Consider the following 25,800-nt stretch of genomic DNA (forward strand, 5'->3'; position numbering starts at 1 on the left):
GACTGTAAGAAGCCTTGACTCTGCTTCTTTTTAACAAGAACTCTTTATGGCTCCTTTTGCTCTCTTTTCTCTCTTAAACGCTCCAGTTTCATGGCATCCTGGAAAGATTTTAGGTCTCATTTTTAAATATGAGCAAACAAGGAAAAGGCTTAATTCAGCTAATACCACTTATTTATGTTGGAAGCTTGTTGTTGTACGGTCCCGTCGCACGCCGTCAAACGTAAGATGTGTGTAAGGAGATGTTTTCTTTCTTGCTGGCAAAGCAACGTTTCTTTATGACGCTGAGGTCTGCCTGCTTTGTCTGCAAGCCGCGTCTGACTCATGTGGGACCGTGCTGGGTGAGACGACGGCTTCCCCTCTCAAACCACTAACAGCCAGTTGTGTGTGCGCACTGCAAGTGGTCTGGTCCACAGCCTGCGTGTGATGTGTCTGCTGTGGTAGCAGAGCGGTAGTTTGCGCAGGTCTTACACGCTCGCCCTGTTGACTTTCTAGCCTGATCGCTGCTCCTCTTCCAGCCGCCGGCCAAAAAAACACCATGTATTTTTGGAAACATCATTACTCAGGATCTTGTGTTTTTAGCCGGAGCCATGTAAGGCACTTTGGTTACAGATGCTTTTAAAGGAATCATGCTCCAAATAAGAACACTTAGTATAAACCTGAAGTGGAAGGAGGTGGTGGTTATTCTCTTAGATGCAAAACAGTTAAACTAACATAATCAGCGATTTGGCAAACCGAACGGGATGTTCAGTGAATTGCAAATGTACCGCTCTGGGCAATATAAACCGATCTAATCCTCTGCTTTGACATCACTGCTCTGGACACACTCACTCACACACATGCACGTATACACAGATTTGTGTGTTTTCTGCATGTCTGCGTCAGCAAAAGCTCATAGACAAACAATACAGATACAGACGTCCAGAACCGAAGCGTGCTCCCCGACAGCACCAGTATAAACTCTTGAGTTTTTGTTAAGAGTGCGCGTGACAGTGATGAACGTCTTTGTAAGGATGATAAGAAGACTGTTTATGTCCTTAAACAACTTTTGTCACTTATCTGTAAAGCATCATAGTTATCATGAAGTCTTCACATTAATACTTCTTTTATAGCCGTTTACTGCTTCCAGTTTGCTCCAAAAACAACAAATAGTGTAGCTAATGGTTTATAGCCCAGTGGGATGGTTCTTTCAGTCCAACACTTTGGTCCAGACTGAAATATTCAATAACTATCAGATCATTTGCTGTGAGATTTTGTACAGACGTTCAGGATGATCCTTTAATTGTTTGTCTAGTGGCGTCATCGGCTCAAAATTTCAGTTTGTCCAATACTGTGACATATGGCCAAATACCTGCAACACTAAAGACATTTCCATCAGCCTCAGCTGTAATATAATAATTGTATTTATAGAGTATTTTTCAAACTATGTCCAAAGTTAGGAAATTCACAGGACATAAGCAGCATTAAGATCAACTGTCGGACAGAAAACAATTAGTATTAGCATATAAGTATTGTATTAAAAACAAATATACTCTTGATAAAAGGAATAAAACAATCAACTCATTGCTAAAGAAGTCTATCAGCTGTTAAGAAAGTTCTTTCTCTAAAAGTGAGTTTGAAGACGAGATTAAATTCTTGGTGATGAAGGTTTTTGCAGACCTTTTCCAAAAACCGGAATCAACACTCAGATGAAGGTCCGCAGCCCGTACCGCGCAGCTCTGGAGGTTTTAGCCCTAAAGAGCTTACTCAAGCACAACAACATCAGAGATGCCTCCAAGACCCACCACCCTTACGTAACCGATGCTCCGTAGTTCATCCACAGAAATTATAATCCTCTGTTGCTATGGATACGGCTGTCCCAACAGGCCTCCCTTGTACTCCAAAAGAGGAACGACCTCGATTAATGAATGCGAGTTGTAGCCGAGCGGCGCGAAGCTGGGACCGAGTTAAAAAAAAAAAAAAAAAAGATCTTTTGACAGTAATGATAGTGGGTGATGGTGACAGAAGGAAGGTCAGGCAAGCGGCTGCCCTGCTGGAGTGCCCTTGAGCAAGATGATGAATTGCTGGCAGCCCCAGTGAGGTGGCTCCTGACCTCTGATCTCCCTGTAGAGGAGGAAGGTGAAGTGTAGAAACTGTTCTTTTTTTTCCTCTCAGATAATGAGGAAAAAATAAAAAATGATGATAATTGAACTATATGAATATTATAATGATGGTAGGAGATAAAATACCATAAAATAGGTTGCTGTAGGAGTAGTCTAGGGATATTATAATGACACTGACCTTTGACATCCTGGAAGATATGGGTGTGAGACAGTGTAAGCAAACTCTCCACTTCAGCTATAACAAAAGAAAATATTACAAATAACGAAGAACTTCAGTCATGTTTCAACCGTTTCTTCTCTTCAGGCCCAGAATCCTTCCAAAATGCATCCGTGAACTTCAGTGAGCCGTCAAAGGAGCCTGAGGCCAGGAGAGGAGCTTTGTCTACCTGCACTGGTGAATAATAACACTGTCTCTGCCTGCAGTTGTAGCCTATATAGAAACTGGTTAGCATATTACAGTAATCAAGCTGGCTCAACCAGACAGCGGTGTTGCAGTTTTGCCTGTGGGCGGCTGCTGAGATGCAAAATCAAATATAAAGTAATGGAAATAAAAGCATATTGGATTAGAGCCGGCAGTGGGGAAGGCGTTTCATGTTGCAATGAGTGAGAATTGGATAAAAATGTTTGTTTCATTTTGACGCTGCTGGTTATGTGAAGTGTTGAATAATGGGAGGAAGGTTAGTAATGTTGTGAGAGATCACTTTCTATCATCTGTAATTACACCGCTGGATGAAATGTGCAAAACAACAGCGATTCTCTTTAATATATTCTAACGATTAATGATTTCTTTTGTGGGTGCGGATGCATTCGATTCGCGCTTTCTTGCTTTCTCACTTAACAATGACTTGATTAAATCTGCAATCATTTGAATAGCGAAACAAAGAATTACGACGTGCATGACAGAGCAAAAAAATGAACATTCAAGAGTAAATGACAATACAATCTCTAGATTAAAGCTTGTTTGTTCCTTGTATTATAACAATTAAAGCAACCATATGCTTCCTCTTGCAAACGTACTACCTAAGAATCACAACAAAACTCAGTCATGTAGGCATATTTTATGATTGCATTCATACCATAGATATAAGAGAGAGAAAACATATGATGATATTGCTATAAAATCCTTACAGACCAACCTAATGTCTACTGGACTATTGCAGGAGCGTTCTAGCTATGCTGTACTGATATAATAGGAGATAAATCTATCATAAAGTAGGATAAGATTAATAGAAACGCCACTGAGATACACAGGCTAACTAGAAGCGAAAGCATATTACAGGCATATGTTCATGTAGATGTTGTTCTGATTAAAATGGAAAGTGCCATAAAGTGTAATTAAGTTGCTGTAAATCATACTCTGAGTAGCATTAACACATTAATTATTAGTGTAAGTATATTACAGCAATGTTATTATGGGTAAAAGCCAGCGCCACAACGATTAGTCGATTAATTGATTATTCGATCAACAGAAAATGAATCGTTTAGTCATTTTTTAAACAAAAACACTAAACATTTGCAGCTTCTCAAATGTGTGGATATGAAGCTTTTCTGTGTTATACATGATGACAAACTGAATATCTTTAGATTTTGGACTGTTGATCGGATAAAACAAGACATTTGAAGGCGTCATCTTGAGCTCTAAGAAATTATGACGGGCATGTTTCACTATTTTCTGACATTTTAAAGACAAAACGACTATTGATAATGAAAATAATCGATTTTCATTGTAGCCTTAGTATAAAGTTATAGAAAACTCACTATGGACACACAATAAATCCTAATATGAACAATATAGGGGTATTTTAATACTATGGTTTGGATATAAAATAAAGCAAATTAGCATAAAAGTGTCATAAACTCATTTTTGAGTGGCACAGAAAAAACTATAAGCAATGGTGAGATATTTTACTTAAGTAACAGTATGAACATACTCCATTACAAGTAATAGTTCTGCATTAAAATATTATAAAATAAACATTTATATAAAGTATTGAGAGTAGCACATTCCACCGCTGACTATAAGACAGTATAATAATATTATAGGATGCCATAAACAATAAAAACACCATAAAGCAGGAAAAAGTTATTAAAAACTCATTATTGAGCATAACAGACTACATCAATAACATCAAACTGCTATAGGAGATACATATAAGATCCATTTTAGAATATTACAGTGATATTTCTTGCAATACAGGACACTTCCACAGACTTTTACATTATTGATGACAAGCATAATCACAAGCTCTCACCCAAATCACCACAACACACACACACACACACACACACACACACACATCGCACTGTACACTAGCAGATAATCACATTTTCACCAGGCTAACCCCGCCTCTGGTAAATGCAGGGGCGCTCCATGTGACGCTGCTGGGGCTGTAACAAAAATCCAGTATGGCGGAATCTGTCAGGAGATGAATTTTTTCGTCCCCCCCCTCCCCTCTCTCCTCTCTTCCTTTGCGCTGAGAAAAAAACCCCGGAGTCTAACATGGGAGAGGAATAAAAACCCCAGCGGGACACATGTTGGGACGTGCGGCTGCCTCCTGGCGCGTTTAGGTGAGCTGTTGGCTACTTTGTGTCCTCTCGGGATGAATGTGTAGCCGAGCTGCGCCGCTTTGATGTTGATATTCAGGCAGGGATGCGATGCACAGACAGGATTCATCAAAACAATGTCCGGCTGAAGTTTCCACACTGCTCCGCTTCGGCTTCGGCTTCCCGTTTATTTCCTAACGTCTACCTTTTGAGCCTCAACCGTATCCACGTCTGGTAGGAGTGATTTTACATCTTAAAAGCTGCACATTTCCATACGGTTTATTGCGCTGTAGCGGGCGGGAAGTGTGTAGGCAATAAGGGGGGGGATTGAACAGGCGATGTTTATTATGCCGATTGTTGCTGAGCTATTTTTAGAGCGCGGCCGAGCCGTAGGCTTTAATGCAACATAGCCAACACGCCTCTTTCGCCTTATACCCGTGTTATTGGCGAGAAAAATGCGTAAAATGAAGGCACAGGCCTGCGTAAGTGTGCGTTTGAGTGTGTGTGTGTGTGTGTGTGTGTGTGAATGGTTTCGGGATGGGCGGTGGTAATTCTCTGCATGCGTCAATCTTTCTTTTTTTTTGTGAATGGGGGCGTTGAAGCTGTTAAAGCAACATCAAAGCAGCATATTACGGCTGGGTAAAAGCTGTCGTTAAGCGCAGGAAAAGGGTTGTAGCAGGAAATATTTGTGAGAAATGGTGGATTTTGTTGTTAAGATATGTTAGGGAGTTTTTTGGGCTGGCTGAGTGTACCCACCTTTTTTGTGACAGACATTTGTAGCAGCTAGAGTGATGCATATTGGATGTTTTTTTTGTGTAAATATATCTATTTGTTTTTGCAAATTTTGGTGATTCCACTTGTTCTTTTTCCACCATAACTCTGCTTTTAACCCATTTTCCAGCTCTGTGTTTTTATTATTTCTTCACCTTGGGCTTCAGGGCTTGTCTCCCCAGATCTGTCACTCTGCATCAAGCAAGCTCTTTTTAGGGACAATGGCCTAGGACACACACACACACACACACACACATGAATACCCCTCCCGAGACACAGATGAGATGCCCTGGGAGAATGGTGTTGCTTGAAGCCCCCCTGGAGTGTCAGCTACTCCCCGTGACACACACGTTTGCCCCCTCCTTGCTCCTCCCATCACAAAGCGCAAGTGTGTGCGTGCACTGTGCAGTGACCGACTTTTTTTGGGGGGTAATTTGTCCCATGGCTGCACTGTCTGGCCCTCTTGTCTTGAGACCCAACCCCCCTCCACCCCCACCACCACCACCCACCCACACTCACCCCTTACACACACACATACACATCCATACTGCTTCAGAGGACCTCCGAGACCTCTGCCAACACACACACACACACACACACAAGGGCGTGAACATGCATGCTACCCCCACATCCACCTCGCCCTCGGGCAGTTTCACCCCTTTCTATTTGTGGTGGTAACGTCGACTTGATGCTCAGGGTTCGAGCGGTGATTACATCTGACACTTCTGCTCCAGGCTCCAGGAATTCGGGGCGACTCTCCGAAAACAAAGAAAAGAACAATCGTTTATTTCCAGAAACAACGAGGAGACCAATCAGTTACTCGCAAAAACAAAGAAAAGATCATTTACGTCCAAAACAAATAAAAAAAAATCAAAGCTCTCCGCTGTGTAGAAATCACACGTTCATGAGACTAACATGGCTGTGAAAGTAACACATGATACTTTTTTCCATATTTTTTTCGCCCCAGTCGAAAAGAAACTACGTCCAGGACAAGCAATTTATTGCCTGATTGGTTTACAGCTGTTTTGCTGTGTAAGCACGAGGTTGGGCTCGAGGTTGTATTGAGTTTTCGTCGGTGGTCTCGAGGTATTTTACCTTAAAAAAGTCGGGGTGTGATTTCAAGAAGAAAGATTCCATAATCGACCAGATAAAAAGCAGAAAATCTCAAGATAAAGATAAATATTCCAATTTAATTGACGCTTTTTTACAAACACAGTTAATGTGATTCCACTTTGACAACTCATTTAGCATTTCTCCATTGCCTGTAATACAGGTGTTGCCATTGACACACTGTACTTTTTAATGGCAGCACAGCTATAGAAACATTTCAGTTATTTCAACCAAATTACTTGATATAACCGTGTAGTCATGTGACACTAGGATGCAACAGAAGTTAGCTTCTTAACATTGCTGTTCATGGAAAGAACCCATTTTACTCCGCTAACACAAACAGTCGTTAAGTGGACTCATTTCACTATTTCTTGGATTCTCATATTCTCTGTCAAACTGTAAATACCGTAAATGTAAGTCTTGATGCTCATAAAACTACCCAGATGACCCGAGTCATACCAGATCTATACTGTTAGTGCAATCCAAGACTTTAATTGTCGTCTCCAAATGAATGTCACGATCAATACTGGAAATCGCCGGAAAACGTGCCGTGTCTAGAGATATTAATAGAATATGCCTTGTTTATGTGCTGCTATCATTGATTTTTCTTGCTTGTGCGAACTATTGTAGATAAAAACCTTGAATATCACAAGAATCTGCCCTTTCAGAACTTAAATATGTTAGTTTTAAAGATGAAAAGTGGTGACATGGAGCTTTTTTCTTCTCTCTGATAGGTTGCTAGACAGCGATTGTTAGAGAAGCCCGACACAAAAGGCTCATGGGGATTGGCTGCTGCTGCTGCCGGACGTCTGAGGGATTCTTGAGGGACCGTCCTGAGCTGCGTGTTGGATCAGCCTGAACACACACACACACACACATACACATATTCAAACACACATCCACAGTTTTGGCAGGATAACGATCTACTGATTGCCACTCTGTAAATCACATCTGCACACACACACACACACACACACACACACGCATCGAGCCAGCTGGGTGCTCGCCTGCCGTACTGCGTTGGCACCCACCTGACCGACCTGTCAGCAATGACATCACACAGCCACCAAGGTAAGATCTTTGTCATTAGTGTTGTACTTCCTGTGTCCTTGCCTGTCAGCATGAATTGTGGGCTTTGTACAAGTTTTCACTCACTTTTTTTTTTTTTTTCCATTGTAATCAAGCCTGTAAGGTAAAATTAGAACATCACAGTTTGACTAAGCAACTTTTTTTGGAGACTTTCAAGCTCCGAGTGACTGTAGAAAGCAAGGTGAGACCCGGGCATCCAGCTGATATTGGCCTTACAGATACATCTAAAACCTGCAATTAAGTTAGATTCTCTTCATTAATGCAGATGCTCATTTGTTTGGAAATGAAAGGAAGAGAGGCTATGTTCTATATTATCAACAAATCCCATGAAAAGCCCCAAACCGATGTTGCGTTATTTAGTTTCTCAGTACTTTTCCAACTTTCCTATCCTGTCTGTGGCTCATTTGTTCCTACTGAAGACGTAAATCTTTTAAAATGGGTCACAAATGTATAGTTGAGTACAGTCACTTCCCAAAACAGCTGGGCACTGTAGTTTTTTTTTTTTTTTAGCAAATGTTACTCAAACAGTAGTGAATTGTACATTTTTAAGGACTATTTTCCACTGTGAGTTTGGCATTTTGAGCCTTTTATTGGATCGCTTACAGTGCAGGAAACATAGAAGTAAGAAGGGAATGAAATGCAACAAACGTCAATGGTTGGAATCAAACTTTGGGACGTTGTGGTTACACGGTATGCGTCTTAACCGCTAAGCCATCGGATGCTCTCATGGATGTGTTTTGGACAATAAGAGGTAACGGCACAGAGGAATAAGCTATATCAGGCTTTGGATACTTGTGCACTTGGATACTTGTTAGTAAGATCAATTTATAGAAATTAATTAATTATTATTGGAATTTCACCAGTTGTAAATATAGAAAACTGACACAATTTAAGATTTAAGAAGAAAATGACAGAACTTTCCAAAACTGGCATCTTTTCACCTCTCATTTTTATTATCAACTCTGCGTGCGCGCTGAAGAAACGGAGATCCGTCACGTTAGGGAAACGTCAAACAAAATTTGTAACCGTCACGTACGGAGTAATGAGAATTCAGCTCCTCAATACAGCTGCGTCAAGAGAAATCTCTCCGCCGCCACATCTGCCACATTGATATATGTGAACATTGTGATCGTGAACACAGACAGATTGCGGCTCGCTAAAATGCAATAAAACATTTTAATCCGGTCTTATGACTGTTAATGGGCTTGATTCAATATAAATGAGCTCCAGAGGGCGAGAGGAAAAAGTCCATAACACAGTCTCATTAAGAGAGTCTACTTTCCACTTTGACACCTAATCAAGCTCAGTTTAGAAGCTTTGGCTTGTGTTTTAGTGAGCTGATAAATTATTCGGTAAGCAGCTGGCAGATGAAAAGGTTAGCTTCCTGCCCTGGTTGGTGTGGTACCTGACAGTGCCGACCGTGTTTACTTTGTACACCTGGGAGTGTGTGCACTATAAATACCACAGCTGAGGTAACCACCGGGCCCCGAGGGATATGAAGGAGCTGCAGCCTCAGCCGGCGCCTTCAGCACTCAAACATGACACATGTGAACACACCACAGAGGGTTAAGCAGGTATATATCGCTCCCCCGGTGCACATGTGTGCGCCGTTAAGTGAGCCTAAGTGGCACACGTCTCGTCCAGAGATGACACTTTGTCCACACAGACGTCTCTCTCCCACACTTTCACGGTCCCCAAGTAGGGCCGAGCACATTATATCGTTAGATCAACCTCGGATTAGTGCGGCTCAACAGTTATCATTAGACAAGCCCATTTTAATTCCTACACACTTTCACTCGTCTCCTCTTCAACCGGAGCCGACAAAATTAATGCCGTGCTAATCCGGAGAGATCATTTTGACAGTGATAGGTGCTAACATATGCAAAGTGACAGGTAAAATGATCTGAGGTGTGTCCATCACCTTGAAATCCACCATAATATGCAGTAAAAAAACGATGAAATATTCAAATAATATTCACTAATCTCTACTACTGTATTTAAGTTTTTCTTATCAAGTCAGGGAACAGAACTGTGTATCTTACCAACTGCTATTATTATTTCAAAACGGTACAATCAGACAATGATACTGTAGATGATAAAAGCCAACGTTGATCAGTTGTTTGTTTGTTAAAAAGTTTACTATCATAGACTCACTATCAAGACTTAAGAAACCAGAAAACATTCATATTTGAGAAGTGGGAGTCCGAAAATTTGGATATTTGTTCTTAAAAAAATCAGTCATCAAAATAGTTGGTGATTAATTTTCAGTCAACGGATTAACCGACTGATCATTGCAGCTTTAATTATGACACCTTCACACAATTTTGTAACGCTAATTGGTCTTTGGGCTCTTTTTAAGTAAACCAATCACATAGACATCTTCTCCTAAAAATAAAAATATATCTAAATTCAAGGCTGCTAATTTGTTTGTGAGCCCTTTTTGTGATACATTTGTGTAACTATTTTCTATTTGATAAATTGAATGATAAAGACTGCCTGTAAGATATTGAAAAGTCTTAAAATATGATTATAAGGCCATAAATGGTCTTCAATGCAGTTAAAGGTTTAACTTTATTATTTATATCTTAAAGATTTACATGTCTTAAAGGAGACATATCATGCACATTTCCAGGTCTATATTTTTATTCTGGGGCTCTACTAGAATATCTTTGCATGATTTACAGTTAAAATAACTCCTTATTTATCTTATACTGGCCCTTTATGCAGCCCCTCAGTTCAGCCTCTGTCTGAAACAGGCTGTTTTAGCTCCTGTCTCTATAAGGCCCTTCTTCCTGATGAGCCCACTCTGTTCTGATTGGTTAGCTCCGGAGGCTACGTAAACAAACTATAGCAGTTGGATCTGGACTACGTGAACAACATTAGCAACAACCTCAGCAACAAAGGCTATGAAACGGACGGCTGTTTGTGGGCATGCGCAAACAATCTGATGTCAGTTCGATGAGGAAGTAGAGGTAACTTTGCAAACAAAGCATTTGCAGGCTGAATCCCTGGATTCTGACTTGCAGGGAACATTTTTACATATGTTCACCTCAAGTTTTGGAACTTTGAATATAAACTAATGACGGTATATAAATGAAAGAAAGTCACAAAAAGCATGTTATGTCTCCTTTAACAACGAAACTACACAGAGTATCTTGGTTGTATAGTGTTTTAAGATGTTTACGTTGTAACCGCAACGTCGTTTGTTCGACTTTGGTTGGGGACCTTTGCTGCATGTGTCCCCCATTTCCTGTCTGCTCTATACTTCATATTATCTAATCAAGGCAAAAATGCCCCTCCAAAAATATACATATACATATAAACTAAATAAATTCTTATAGATCAGACAGTAATTGCTTTAATTGTCTTAAATTGTCTTAAACGATATCTCCATTATCATTTCATCACAATAGGATTCTGTTGGAAAAAGACAAACAGTAACGTTGAATCGATGCCCAGCTCTGAACACAGCCAAGGCAGGAAACTTCACTCTTTTTGGCCTGCAGCAGCTGATAGAGCAGATAAACTAACCAGCTCCTGTCAAAATATAATAAGATTTAGCAGTTTTTAATTTCTCACTCTGCCCTCCGCTACCTCTCATCTCCACACCGCCTCCCACTGGAGGGCCAAATAGGGTTACGGAGAATCTGCCCGTCACCTGCGTTAACTCACCTCGCACCAAAACAAAAATAGCTGTGATCTTTTGTACGTCCGGGAGAGACGACTCATACCTGCAGCTGCTGTTTCTCACTGTCTCGTTTGCCTCTATAAAGTCTTCAGAGAATCTCGGTTCCTCGGAGCGCTGGCCAGCGTGGGCGTCAAAATTTGAGGTGTTGCTTTTCTTATTTGAATGACAGCTTAGAGACACACTTGTTGGACGTCGGCGCACGCAGAGAGACAGACAGAAACATTTAAAGACATGAAATGTGAAAAATGTACTGGTGGCGCTTGTCAGGATAAAGTGTATATCTGTTTATAATTGAGAAATGGATGCAAGGAAACGAATCCCGGGGCTTCAAGTTGCATCAGGGTTGTCCGCTTCTGCCACTGTTAAGTCGAATTTGTTTTACATTTAGTGTTAATTAAACAGCATCGGCTTTGTTCTCGGGGTGAACAATGAGACTTTCACATCCACGGCTTTGTTGTACTCTTGTGTTTGCAGTGTGATCCAAAGCTGCCAACTTTTTCTGAGCTCGCTTTGCACTTTTTTTTTCCAAACATCTAGCAGCCCTCTAAGTAAAGCCTTGTGTGTGTGTATGTGTGTGTGTGTGTGTGCCTGCATGCATGTTCACCCTCACGCAGCTCTGTTTGCGAGCGTGCCTGCTTGTGTGCCATTTTTGTAATCTGTAAATGAGCTTACTAGCGCGCACGTTTTTTGATCCAGGACTTACTCATTTTCTTTATTACAGCAGCAGTGGGATTTTTAGATTAAATATAATTTACCATAAATCTCTTCCTAGAAAAGTGAAATGTAAAAACGCTTTGTTGGGTTTATGTTTCCCAGAACAAAAGGGGGTCAGACTGATAAGGCCGTCACATCAGTCTTTTTTTGCGGGCATATCAGCAAACAGGCTGGAGTGTTTGCACAGGAGTGATTACTCTGTGTGCTGAGAGCTTTAGCACATTAGCTGGCGACATTTGTTTTACACTCGTGCTTAGCAATGAGCTAACATGTTGACTGTGCTTTATCGAACAGGGCGGTTTCTGTAAATGTCAACGGTTAGCCTAAATGTGGAGTACAGTATATTGAAAAAACTCTCATATATATATATATATATATATATATATATATATATATATATGCACACACACACACAATCTAAGAAAAACACCTTTCTGATATGTTGTCTTTTATTTGGAGAGCTCAAATCATCACGGGTTAGAGGCTGAATAGTAGATTTGTTTATGTTTCCATGGTTACAGCCCTGTTATGAATGAATGACTAACTTACACTAATCCTTATCCTTCACTCCACTACTTCGTCATAGTGAGGGCTTACTTGTTTCCAGTCATTCTCTGGGGGCCCTCTGTGGTTGTGGTCACTCGCCAAGGGCCCCTATCAGCTCCAAGTGACAATCTGGGCTGCTCCTTGTCTAGATAAAGAGGGAAACTACAACAAACCACAAGTTTCTGTGTGTTTAGACCACACTCACTTAACCGAGGATGTTAGAAAAACATCCCATCCCATTAGCAGCAAATGTATGATGTACAAATAGGTTGCAAAGAGAGAAGAAGTAGAGAAACATATTGTGTCTTCAAAATACCTTCATTAATTTATCACCCATTTATGAGATACAAAGGTTAAAAAAAAGGAAGATTAACTTTATTATTATTTACTTTTCTTTGTTGTCGACTTTGAAGCCGCTTTTATGCCACAGATATAAAAACTATGACAAAAAATGACAACAAAGGACAGATTTGACATATATCATACACCAAGAACAATTAATTTGTACTGTAAATGTCTATACATACAACCAGTCCTTCACATTACATGAAAAACCCTACATTACACAGCTGAAGAAACAAAGAAGAAATTTACAGGGGGAAAAAAAGCGTTAAATCCAGATAACAGTATGTAAATCATTTTATTTTCATCCTTCTTGGAAGAGTTGGTCCACATTCAACAACCGGTGTCAGTATTTTAGCAGAAACCTCACTTCAGACGCTTCGTGGTGAAACCCGATGCTGGCGAAACGAGCTGTAAGTGAAGATGAAGACATGAGTTTAAAAAGAGCAGCCAGCTTCCTCAGGTGTTACAGTGTCTTATTAAAGAGGGAAGGTGATGCCACTTGCTGGCAACGATTAGTTTTTGTCTTAGTCAGAGGTGCACAGGCTTTCCAGGAAAGTCTGCAGTGTTTACCACTGGAGCAAAAACTGGGTCTGCATATGAGTCATCCACACACACACACACACACACACACACACACACACACTGAGGCCAGCAAGTGGTAAGTGCCAGGTACAGTAAGGGATTATTTGTGAATGAGAGGGTTGAACTTTACATTGTTATATGCAGAAATAAAAAATTAACGCATTCCACTAACTCTATTAAAAGCACGTCTACGGCAGCATATAAAGTGTGTTCAGATTAGATTTCTACCGCTTTATTTTGCAGGGTCTGTGTGGGTGTGAGCGCCTTTTACGGCTCTGAACCGGCGAACTTGACACAGTGCTCCTTTCCTCGAAGGCTCAGCGGTATCTAGGTTACAAGCGCAACAGTTTCTAGGTATATATACAGCCTTCAAATACAACAAGAACAGGGAGGAAAGTAAAACACAATAAAATAAACAGTAATGAGTACAGGTGAGGAGATTGCGTCATTTGGGCTGGTAGTCAAGATCGGATGAGTCTCCTCAGGCAACTGTAGCCACGCTGATTTGCATATAAAGACTTGTGTTTTGCACAAACACGTCATGTTTGTGCATTAGGTAAGACGTCATTTATATGGACGGGTTAAAGTGGAATTTTAAGAGTCTGTTTATATACCTAGCTGTCTACCTCATAATTTCTTATTTGCATGCAATCTCTTTACTCTGTCGGTTTTAAAAACATGTGCAGTGTCAAACGCACTTGAAATAAACGGCTGCGCTGGTAAATAAATCAAGATATGCTGTATGAGATGACAGTACAGTTTCTATTGCCACCTGATTTTAAGACTTACTTCCTGGTGGTGACTTTTCATTCCTGGTATGACAACACACAGTCAGTCAAAGGAGGAAACTACTGTTCAAAGTCAGAGAGCAATAACCACGGAAATTGTGAAGATGACAAAAAAGGTTAAAAGTTAAAAGATTTGAGGCTGCTTCTAGGCCGACTTTATGTGTTTTTAGGCATACAGCGCAGGCCTAAAACTGCTATCTCCTCAGCTAACCACTAGCTTTGACTTAACATAGCTCTCTTACTTTAGCTTAGTAATTTGGCGGGTTTTTAGCTCCAACAGCTTGATCCCTCCAGGTGTGTCTGAGACGCAGCCGCCGGAGCCGATCACGGCCGCTCTAGTCAGTGCCTGTGATCAGACATGCTGCAGCGCGTTTCGCAAGCATCCCAGAAGCGGTTCTCTGCTCTGCTCCACTAAACATACGCACCCAGTTTATCTTTGATGGAAGCCGCGTTGAGTTGCACAGAGCAAATGGGCAGGAAGTCGGACGCAGAGACAGCATAGAGCATCTGGTCCATTTTCAAAATCAAACACCGTATGCAGTCTCCCGATCAACAATCAACAATATTAAAACAGACCATTTACCATTTGACTAAGTAGCCTAATTACCCATAGTAGAAGCACAAAAATCAAGGAGAATGACCAAATCAACAAAATCTGAGCAAGTCAACAAAATAGGGCAGTTTAGTTGCGCTGCTACTGCAGTAATTACGGTAGCCTAAACGTGTTAGGCTTTGACTAGGCTGCCGTAATTACTATAGTAACAGCTCAACTGAATTTAAAAGTCTTATTGGAGCCAGAACGCAACACAGATGCACCTGGTGGGATCCATGGGTTAGTTACTGCTAATTTACGCCCTGTTTTCATGGAAATTACACATTTCTGAGGCATAATTATTATTTTTATGTAGTAAAACCAATTTTAAAAATGTTTAAAATTGTTTTAACTCAGTTTTGACTATGAATGTGTATTTGGCTTACTACATTTTGCCATTGTAGGGTAGTATAGAAATTGACCACAGCAGATAAAAGTTTCAAGTTCACTGTGATGGGTTATTTAGCCCTTTGGAAAGTATTTTTCATACTGTACAAGAGTGGTTATGTTAGTTTAGCTTAGCATAAAGACTGGAAATGGGGGGAAGTGACTAGTCTTGCTCTGTCCTAAAGTAACAAAATCCGATTGTTTGCTAACTTCTTAGCTTAGCTTTCTTTTTTAATTCGATTAGTCAATCGACAGAAAATTAATTGGCAACTACTTTGACAAGCAATTAATTGTTTCAGTAATCCAGTTAGAGGATTTACTGCTTACCTTTCTTTTTATAGCACTGTAAACTAAATATTTTGGGGTTTTGTTGCTGGTTGGACAAAATCAGTCATTTAAGGGCGTGTTCTTGGGCTCTGGAAAACTGTGATGACCCACCCATCCCCCTCCAAAAACAAACACCTCATCATGGCCTTTATACAGGGTGGACGCCCCGGTACGTTAGAAAAGCTCTGTTTGTAATTAGTATTAGGACAGAGACTGCAGAGAGGGAACATGAGCTAATGAAAGGAACGGGACGCATCTTTTGTCCCCGTGTCTTTTGTCTCGTCCCAGCCGAGAAACGGGATACAGTGTGTTCTGCCAATGAGCTGTCAGCGGCAATTACGGTTTACACTGCTGCCCCATCCTTGTGCCTTTTTGCGTTTTTCGCTAGGCATTCGACCTAGCGACCAAAGCTTTATAGTTGCATCACAAATCTCCTAGCAACCATGTGCAACACCATCATGGACGTCCATTAAGACTCGACCGTGATGGACATTTTTCACCATTTTCTGTCATTTTATAGACCAAACAACTAATTGGATAAATCGATAATGATAATAATAATTTGTTGCCCCAAATTATTATTTTCCCTGTGTCTTTTGTCCCCGTGTCTTTTGTCTCGTCCCAGCTGAGAAACGGGATACAGTGTGTTCTGCCAATGAGCTGTCAGCGGCAATTACGGTTTACACCGCCGCCTCGGAGCCCCATCCTTGTGCCTTTTTGACAAGGTGCTCCACAATGCCTGACACGAAACATGAATGTCCGGCCTGGGCATCAAGGAAATGCTGCCGTTATGTGAGCAGATCAAAGTGTGATCCATTCAATGGACTTGAAACATGAAAAACATAAAAGATAGTAATAAAAGTCATATTGATGCACCTGTTACTCTCTATGCATAGTAGATGCAGAGCAGCTGTCATCTCACACATTGTTGGAGTTTGTTGTTGTGAAGCATTCGGCCTTTCAAGTTACATCACAAAACTCCTAGAAACCATGCGTGGCACCAACATGGACGTCCATTAAGACTTGACTGTAATGGACATTTTTTTCGCCATTTTCTGTCATTTTATAGACCAAACAACTAATCAGATTAATCGATAATGAAAATAACAATTTGTTGCAGCTCTAATTTCCTGCCTACTCTAACTATTTACTGTATAGACATGAGTGTGGCATTGATCTTCTCATGTAATTCTCGCCAAAAATTCGAATTAACATATTTACCAAAATTTCAAACAATTTCTTTAAGCACTATAATCTGTTTCTTTTATGAATCCAGTCTAAAAACCGGAAGTTTTTTGCTTGATTGTACTGGTGTTATTGTGCACTTTTGCTTTGTGGTCTGTTGGGAGTTTGGGCAGGAATGGCGAGGGACCGCTGCTGACGTCAACAGAACTACGGACGACATAGTGAAGCGTATAACACAACACACACACACACATATACCCAGGTGTAGGGTTTTCCCTCGCTGGTGTAGGAAAAATGACACAAGAGGCAGTGTACCATACTGTACAGGCATGTGTGTACTCACAAATAAACAATCTTACATTGCTGATGTCACCTACAAGAGATGGTACCCAGGGGGTGTCGAAGGTCCCTGGTGTCGTAGGTGTTAAACGCCCGCACCTCTTGTGATCATGACAAAAAATGGTGGAGGCTGTGTTTGACCCTCTATGTCTTTGGCTCTTATGTTCTCAAGGTAATAGTTGTCATGACCAAAAACTAATCTTGTGGGTTTATTAGTGCAGGCTCTAATAAAACCTGCACTATCACCCTGCTGCTGGCAGTCTTGTACTTCCCCTTATCACGAATGTTAGAGACCGAAACGTGATTACTTGCAGGGATATAATTTTCTCTTTAGGATTTTGACATCTTAAACTACCATTTATTACTACATAATGGTAACTGTTTACCTGTGTTTTTCCCCCTCACGATTGTATATTTTCATTTTTGACAGCCAACAGCTTTCTCCCATTTTTGCCTCATGTGAACCATCTTTGGTCTCAGCCCTGTCTTTGATAAACACTGCAGTACAGTATGCACACAGATCTCTGGATGGCAATAAGTCTATATTATGGATTTGCTTTTTATTACACCTGCCAGATACTATTAAGGAGGCAGCAGTGGCCTAGAGATTTAAGGAACAGTCTTGGGACTGGAAGATCACTGGCTTGAATCCCCGACTGGCTAGTAAATGGAAAAAAGTGAATGAGAAGCACTTTTCTTTCACCCAGTAAAAGAAAGTAAGGAAACTGGTCAAGCAGAGCTGCTCAGTGATCCAACAAGGCCATGGTTGACCTACAGTAGGCACGACAAGTGTGTAATTGTTGGATTGTGAAGTGAGAATCTCAGAGATTTAAAGTCAAATGAAAGTAAACACTCCTCTGCAGTGATTGCCTATAGAAATATGTATAAAAGACCAAAGTTTAAACACGTTCTCTGCTTTAAATTTACATTTCTCTCATCTTTCTTCCCATTATACAGCCATTCAGTGACCCCTTTTCATCCACTTCTCCAAATGCACGCGATCACACATCACACTGCTTAAATCCAGGGGTGAAGGGGTTAAAAGCTTTCACTGCAATAAAGAGGGCCCGGCTTATCCCTGAGTCTATTTTTAGAAGCACACACACACAAGATATGCGCACGTGTGTGCATGGCGGACAAACAATCATTATTTTTGGTCTCCCGTGTTGATTCTCCTCTTCACGACTGAGCGGTGCGCTGCCGTGTGTCGTGCTGCTAAAAATGGAGCATGGGACAAGTGCATGCATGACACAACCGCTGCCTCTTTTGTACAGCGGTCATTGTGATATGAGCATGAGCCTCATCGAAGGTAATTTCAAGCCTTATTGTCACGTTTGTATGCCGTCCACTTGTGCTGACATGTTGTTTCTATCTTACAAAGCCAAATTACGAAATTGTGGCAGATTGCAAAATGCACTTCAGCGGCGTGTTCCCACAATGCCGCACCCTCCCTCCCTCGCTGGAACCAGTGAACAGAGATGAGTTTCCTGCCAGCCAGACAGTTTGTCAGTTCTGTCCTCCCATGTGCCACCAACTTGGCTCAACATGACTACCAGTCCATCCTAGAACAAACCCAGAGGGGTCTCTCGTGCAACGACCGACCCCCCTACACGCACAAGCTCGGCTTTGTCCTCGTGCTCCCACCTCGTCCCGTTGCACCCATCCCCCCCTCCAAAAACAAACACCTCATCATGGCCTTTATACAGGGTGGACGCCCTGGAACATTAGAAAAGCTCTGTTTTTAATTGGTATTAGGACAGAGACAGCAGAGAGGGAACATGAGCTAATGAAAGGAACGGGACGCATCTTTTGTCCCCGTGTCTTTTGTCTCGTGCCAGCCGAGAAACGGGATACAGTGTGTTCTCTCAACGAGCTGTCAGCGGCAATTACGGTTTACACCGCCGCCTCGGAGCCCCATCCTTGTGCCTTTTTGACATAGTGCTCCACAATGCCTGACACGAAACATAGATGTCTGGCCTGGGCATCAAGGAAATGCTACCATTATGTGAGCAGATCAAAGTTTGATCCATTCCTGGACTTGAAACATGAAAAAATACAAAAGATATTTATAAAAGTCATATTGATGCACCTGTTACTCCCTCTGCATAGTAGATGCAGAGCAACTGTCATCTCACACGTTGTGGGTGTTTGTTGTTGTGAAGCATTCGGCCTAGCGACCGAAGCTTTACAGTTGCATCACAAATCTCTTAGCAACCATGCGCGGCACCATCACGGACGTCCGTTAAGACTCGACAGTGTGCAAATAGTGGCAAAATCAGTCTAGATGAAGATAAAATTCAATAATTCATGCATCTATCCATTTTCTGTAGCGCTTCACTGGGTCACTGCAGGGGGTTGAAGCCTAGTCAGGGAAAGACAATGGGCAGATTGATCTGGATGGTTAGAAACACAATTTTGATGCTCTGATGCCCAAGAGCTTTTGGAGCCTCCAATGCGGCTGCCAAAGGGTGCGTTATAACGACCTCTTCACAGTGTTAAATCTCGAAATCCAGTCAAAAGTTAACCAAAAAGTTAACCAAACCAAATCAGACATCTGATGGTTGAAGTTAAATTTCATTTAGCTGTTTAGTTTCCTATGATCAACAAAATGAACCAGTACAACAGTAGAAAAAGCTTGTTTAAGTCCGATCAGACAAACCAGAGGTGTCTCGGCAGGTTTTATCCACCTCCGGTTTGTTTTGACCGAACGCTCTTAATCAAGTGGCAGCTTACACACATAAATTTACTGCTTTTTGAACACTAGTTTTGAACACTCGCTCCTTAAATTATAAATGAGCTAACAAATCACATACAAACCCTTATCCAACAGTAATATTAAATTCATAAATCTGAATTTAATGCAGGAATTGCTGTGGAGCTCATCTTTCTATATCAAACAGTTTGTTAGTTTTTGTGACTTTGTGCATCCACTTTCAGCTGCAGCATCTCTGCAGTTTTTTTTTTGTGTCTCTCCATTGGTCCGCTGACCTCCTGACTGTAATGTGTTTTGGACGTGCAACAGACACCCGCAGTGTAATTACCAATTCATAACTAATTTGTGATTTTATATCAAATGACAGCATTCACCGAGGAGCACAAAGAAGCGCTTAGACACACCACACCAAATTGCATTACCACCGTGTTTTTCCGACTCTACCAGCATGAAATGAGGGTCAGATGGTTGTTTCCGACCGTTCACGGGACGCAAACTGGTGGCGGGCTCACACAGGGGTCACCCATTCTCTTTTTATCAGTCGCCATGACGTCAGCCGGTGCCCTCGGGAAGCAAATTTGCGACCCAGAGGAAAAGGCCCTTCAAGGAGAGGCGTGTTTGATTAATCGTATTGTTCCTGTCTGGTTCACCTTGCTCGCTGGAGTCACCCTGGACGAAGCAGCCAGAACGGAAGTGCAGTGAATGTAATGAGGCTGGAGCATCCTTCCTCTCTTTCTCTTTCTCTCTCTGTCACTGTCTCGCTTTGTGAAACGGCCACAGTGGCGCACACACACACACACACACACACACAGACGTCTCATTTCTCCCTACACAACAAAAGGCCTCTGTCAACACGCAGTACGCCGTCCACGCTGAGACCGGGTCAAACTCTCCTGTCTCCTCACGCTGTCACAAAACCGCCACAAAGCTCTCCCCACCATTTGGTTATCTCATTACTCCTGCATCCTTCACCATTTACTCTGCCGATCATAACATGCATGTTTTTTTCGACGAGCCGGAGCTGCATTAGCTTGAGTTGACTGACTCTCCGCCTCGGGCTAGCCGAGGCTATTTATAGCTCCCCCGTCTCCCGATGCTTGCCCAGTGGGACCAAGAAGAGAGGAGGATGGAGAGAAAGAGAGAGAGAGAAGGAGCTGGAGGGGAGGAGGGGGCTGCTGGGTAACTAGGCTACATTCAAGACTGATGGACCCTGTTGCCAAGGTATAGGACACTTCTCCTCTTCATTTTTACGTCGCTCTCCCTCGTGTCTCCCCGCTCTGACTCTTCGGGATGTGTGTTGTCTTGTTTGTACACACCTGTGCTCCCTCCACGTGCATCTCGGGTAACAGCGGTGCGGTTTTGGACTGAAAGCTTATACGCTTTGTCAAACTAACCACAGACAAAGACATCTGTCCCCCCCCCCTTCCCTTCCCTTCCTCCTCCTCCCTATTCCCCACACTTAAGATGTAAAGCTGCTACCAGCAATTTGTGCAAAACCCGGCGTAGAATTACTCCGAGCCACAGGTGTCATCACACACAGATGCACCTCATTTCCATTGCAAAACGAAGCAGCGTGTGTGCCATTTGAATGGGCTCGTCAAGAGATATCAACTATCCTTGATGGGGATGTGTTTGTTTTTGGAGAGGCACGGACGTGTGAGGCGGCGGCGGCCACCTGTTTGTTCTTTTCGCACCTTTTACATAAAGTCTGACACCGCGTATGCACACGAGCAAAAGTTATTTGAATGGCATCCGCGTTGAGGTTGTGTTTTTTTTTTGTTGTTGTTGTTTTTATGACAATACATCAGGCAGCGATATCTGGCAGCCAGCGGTGAGACGATTTAGGTAAATAAACTCAGTGCGTGCGTTGAGATTTGTTTCGAGCAGGACCAAACGTGATCCCGTCCACACCCAAGTCCTCGCAGGGATTGGTGCATCAGAGGTGCAGCCATTCATGCAAAGTGGTGCGAGACGAACACACACACACACACACGCGTGCACACACACGCACACAATCAGATGTACGATGCATCCTTGAGCTTCACGGCTAATTAAGTGTATGTGTGTCTGTGTGTATGTCTGGTCCTGAGAGAATTTCAGAAATAGATCATGCACAGTGAGACGCTCGCCTGTTTTCCTCTCTTTTATTCCTCCAAAGGGATTTTACATGGGTTTTCATCTCCCATCCAAAGGAATAATTGCATGTTTGTGTGCCTCAGATGTGTTTAAGCCTTGTACTGAGAATATATATGGATCAGGTGCTCATGAATAGCTAAAAATATATATTTTATTTATATATATATATATATATATATATATACATGTGTGTGGGGGTCAGCTTTTTGTGCACTTGCGATTCATGTCAATTCCATCCTCTCCTCCCTTTTTTTTTTGCGCCGTTTCGTTGTTTTTCCTCCATCTTTCCATCGCCTCATCCTCCTCCTCGCCTCCCTCTCCTCTCTCCCCTCCTTACCTCTGTCTTCCCCCCTCTCCCCCCCCCCAACCCCCCCCCCACCCGATGCGTCCTCTTCCTCCTCCTCCTTCTTCTCCTCCTCCTCCTCCTCCTCCTCCTCCTCCTCCTCCACCCCTCTCTGTCGCTCTGCTTTTTATAGCCATGTCTTCCCAGGGCTCGGCAGCTACAAAAGCCTTTTCATGTTGCCACTATAATTACAGCCTACACACTTGCACACACACACACACACACACACACACACACACACCCACGGACACGCATGCATACACACACACACACACACACACACGCAGGCACACACAGGAGAGGAGTGCAGTGTGTCTTTGTGTCTGCATGTGTGTGCGTTGTGTGTGTGTGCGCGCTCCGCATGTGCTGTTATACACAAAAGGGTGAGCTATTTTTACCTCTCTCCCTCCCTCTCCTCCTCTCCACCATCTCCCCCCCCTCTCCTCTCCCCCCCCCCCTCCCCATCTCTCTCTGCCGCTGCTGCCAGCCACATTTGCTATGCTGAGCACAGGCAGTATCAGTCGAGCTCCAACATCCCTCCTCTCGCACACCGAACTCACACACGAGCCGATGAAGGCTGCTCCCTCAGTATCCCTCACATTTCAAGCTGATTCTGGGGCACCTCGGCAGCCAAGGGATCTCCGCGAATTCACAGCTCGCTCTTTCAGCGGGCTCATGGATCAGTCGGTGGCTCGGGCGGCGTTAGCGGCACCGCGGCATGCGCTCGCCACCGTGCTGATGACCTGAAGCCCGCCGGCTCGGCTCGGACTCTTAACTGCCTGATTAGCAGGTTTGTCGCTGGAAGCTCGTCTCAATGTTGCGGACCATATTTGAAGCGGAGTGTTCTCTCTCTCCCACAGAGGGGATCCTGGGAAAGGAGCAGCCGCTGGAGGTTCTGAAGACATCGGCGCTCAACCACATCCCAACAGGTTGGACACTATGTGTTTGTGTATGTGTGTGTGCATGAGCTTCTGTAAACCAAAGCCTCTGTGTATGTGTGTGTGTGTGTGTGTGCACCTATGTAATTTCACTATTAACCACATCCCGCGTGACTTTGCATGCATGTGTGTTCTTCTCAGGATGTGTGTGTGTGTTTCAGCCCAATTATAATCTCACCTGCAAAAGCTCAGCTCGCGTTCGAACAGCCCTCGCCGGAGAAATAATCAACTCACAAACATCTCATTGTAAAGCTGACAGGTTTCTGGAAGTCTAGAGAAGAGTCCACGCCAACTCCTGCATGTTGTGTTTATGCAGTTATCTCACTAGTGCCCATTTTGTTGAATGGAAAAGCGAGCGGGTCCGAATGTAGGCGCGCTGTTTGTGAGATTACGTGAAACTGTTCTCGAGAGGAAAACCTGCCAGAAACACAGAGCGAAATGAGCAGTTGTGCATCCCGGTGATGCATTTTGTGCAAATTCCTGAGACAGTTTGATAGCCAAAAAAATAAATCAGGTTTTGAGCTACTTCATATGTACTGGTGTGAGCAAAAATATTGAAAAAAAAAAAAAATACTGTCTCTGAATCCCCATCTGCTGCAAGTATTCTGTCAGTTGTGTGCAGGGGTGCAGTCAAAACATCACCAAATGTTTTACTGTATTTACAATAGCTTTAAAAATGAAGACACAAATCATAGGAGTGAGGAGGAGGAGGAGGAGGAAGAGGAAGGAGCTGAGAGTACAGAAACCAAAAGGGGCACAGAAGGAGATGAGGTAATCTGAAGGAGAAATGAGTCTGAGGTAATATATGCATAATGCATTATCTAATTCCATAATGAGCACGTTTAAACTCTTTCACCACAGCGCACGATTCAGATTTTTTTTTTCCTCTTCAAGAATAATGAAAATAGTAAAAAAAAGTGCAATTCATCATTTACTCACCACGCCGCTCTCCAGCTTTTCTGTGGTCTGTGATCTGGCAGATCAGCAGCGAGCAGGTGAAGGCGAAGCGGTTCAGCGAGGTGTCAGAGCTCAGCCAGCCTGTTGCATCAGAAAAAATAAATAAACAACCACTAAGTTTCATTTTTTTTTTTTTATCTTCGTCCCGAACCTCACCGAGACTTCACATGTTCTCTCATGTTGTTGACGGGGGTGATTTTTTTTTTTCTGCGTGCCTCCGGCTAGGCTGATAAAATATTGAAATTCACTGGAGTGACTTCATCAGATATTCTCGAAATCTGTTGTCTTGGATACGGAGCGTTTGGCCTCTATGTTGATAGTGTATGTGTGTGTGTTTTTGTGTGTGTGTGTGTGACCCAGACCTCACCGAAGCACCTGTCCGAGAGCATTAACTCCGCTACTTCGTGGCATCCCTGCCCTCCAGCTTGGAGTACTTTTCTAGTGAAAGCAAAATTAAAGTGTTGCGTGGTTAAAGTCCTGAACGCTTCATGTAGTCAGATCCAGATGGAATGCAAAAAGCAGCGGTTTGCTGCACCTGCAGGGCGACCTCCACGAATCAAAGCAAAACACCTGAGTCTGGCTTCACACTAAGTAGTACCAGTTGTTGCTGTTGCTTAGTGACTCCTTTTTTTTAGATACCTTGACCTTCAGTCTTCAGGAGGATTTATTTAACTGATCATTCGACCTTATGATAAGTTTGTAGAAGCCTGTTTGGATGTTTAGACAATAAGTTGATTGAAAGAAAATGAACTTTAACTCTTTTATGAAGCAAAAATGCAAAACAGTGACTTCAAATGCAAAGATTTACTGTTTTTCTCGCTGTTCTATCACTATAAGTTGCATGTTTTTGAGCTGTTAGTCAGCTTTTTGGTGGGCATTTTTCACTATTTTCCTTTTAAAAGATAATTATTACCTTTATGTATTTGAAGAGTTATATATATATATATAAAAAGGATCCAAACACCCAAGAAAGACAGCTCAATACAGTGCACGTCATATTTCTGCTCTCTGAAAACAACCCATCATTCCCTCTCCCTAATCAGTACAGTCATAGGTCGTTCTATCTTTCAGTCCTCCGTGAGCAAACTCAGGACTCGAGTCCCGGGCCAAAGACTCAGATGGACTTCTGCACGTAGTGCCCCTCAACCTTCGCACGTCTTCCCCCTCTACGTCTCCCATGTTGTGTCTCTGCCTCCCTTTCACCCCTCTCCTTCCTCTCAAGCTGCGACGCTGCAGACCGTTGCATGATGTCACCGAGCCTGCGACAAGTCGAAGCTTGCTTTTGGCAGAACAACTCGCTGCACCTCAACACGTCCCTCCGTCACGCCCTCCCTGTTTCTTTTCCCTTCTCCGTCTGTCCCGCCTCGGCTTTTTTTTTTTTTTTTTTTTTTTTTAAGAGGTCACGGTGCCATTTCGGAGAGCGAGATCACAATCGGCCTCTTATCTTCTCCCGAGGCTTGCATGAAGGGAAAACTCTAATTCAGAGCAGCTGAGAGTCAGCGGGAGAAAGTAACGTAGGCTGATGTTCACCCAACCCACCCTCAGAGACCAATCAGTAAACCGACCGCAGCTATTTTCCACCATCAACAGATGTGCTACTTGTTGCC

The 25,800-nt window shown here is 42.7% G+C and overlaps 1 protein-coding gene across 6 annotated transcripts in view; it reads left to right on the top strand.

Annotated features, from left to right (window-relative positions):
- Positions 1-25,800, top strand: part of LOC137177390 (histone deacetylase 4-like) — a 70,061-nt gene that overhangs the window by 5,409 nt on the left and 38,852 nt on the right. The window contains exons 2-4 of one of the 6 annotated variants that reach the window (XM_067583674.1): positions 2,404-2,493; positions 7,259-7,595; positions 23,159-23,227. In XM_067583674.1, coding sequence (XP_067439775.1) covers positions 7,574-7,595; positions 23,159-23,227 — 91 coding nt within the window. In that variant the 5' untranslated portion in view covers positions 2,404-2,493; positions 7,259-7,573. Of the gene's footprint in view, positions 1-2,403; positions 2,494-4,223; positions 4,668-4,783; positions 4,878-7,258; positions 7,596-22,821; positions 23,228-25,800 lie in introns of those variants that run through there. The other 5 variants (XM_067583673.1, XM_067583675.1, XM_067583676.1 and 2 more) reach the window with 5 other exon arrangements.

The sequence above is a fragment of the Thunnus thynnus genome, chromosome 24 (genome assembly GCF_963924715.1).
Source record: "Thunnus thynnus chromosome 24, fThuThy2.1, whole genome shotgun sequence".
In the NCBI taxonomy this organism is placed as follows: Eukaryota; Metazoa; Chordata; class Actinopteri; order Scombriformes; family Scombridae; genus Thunnus; species Thunnus thynnus.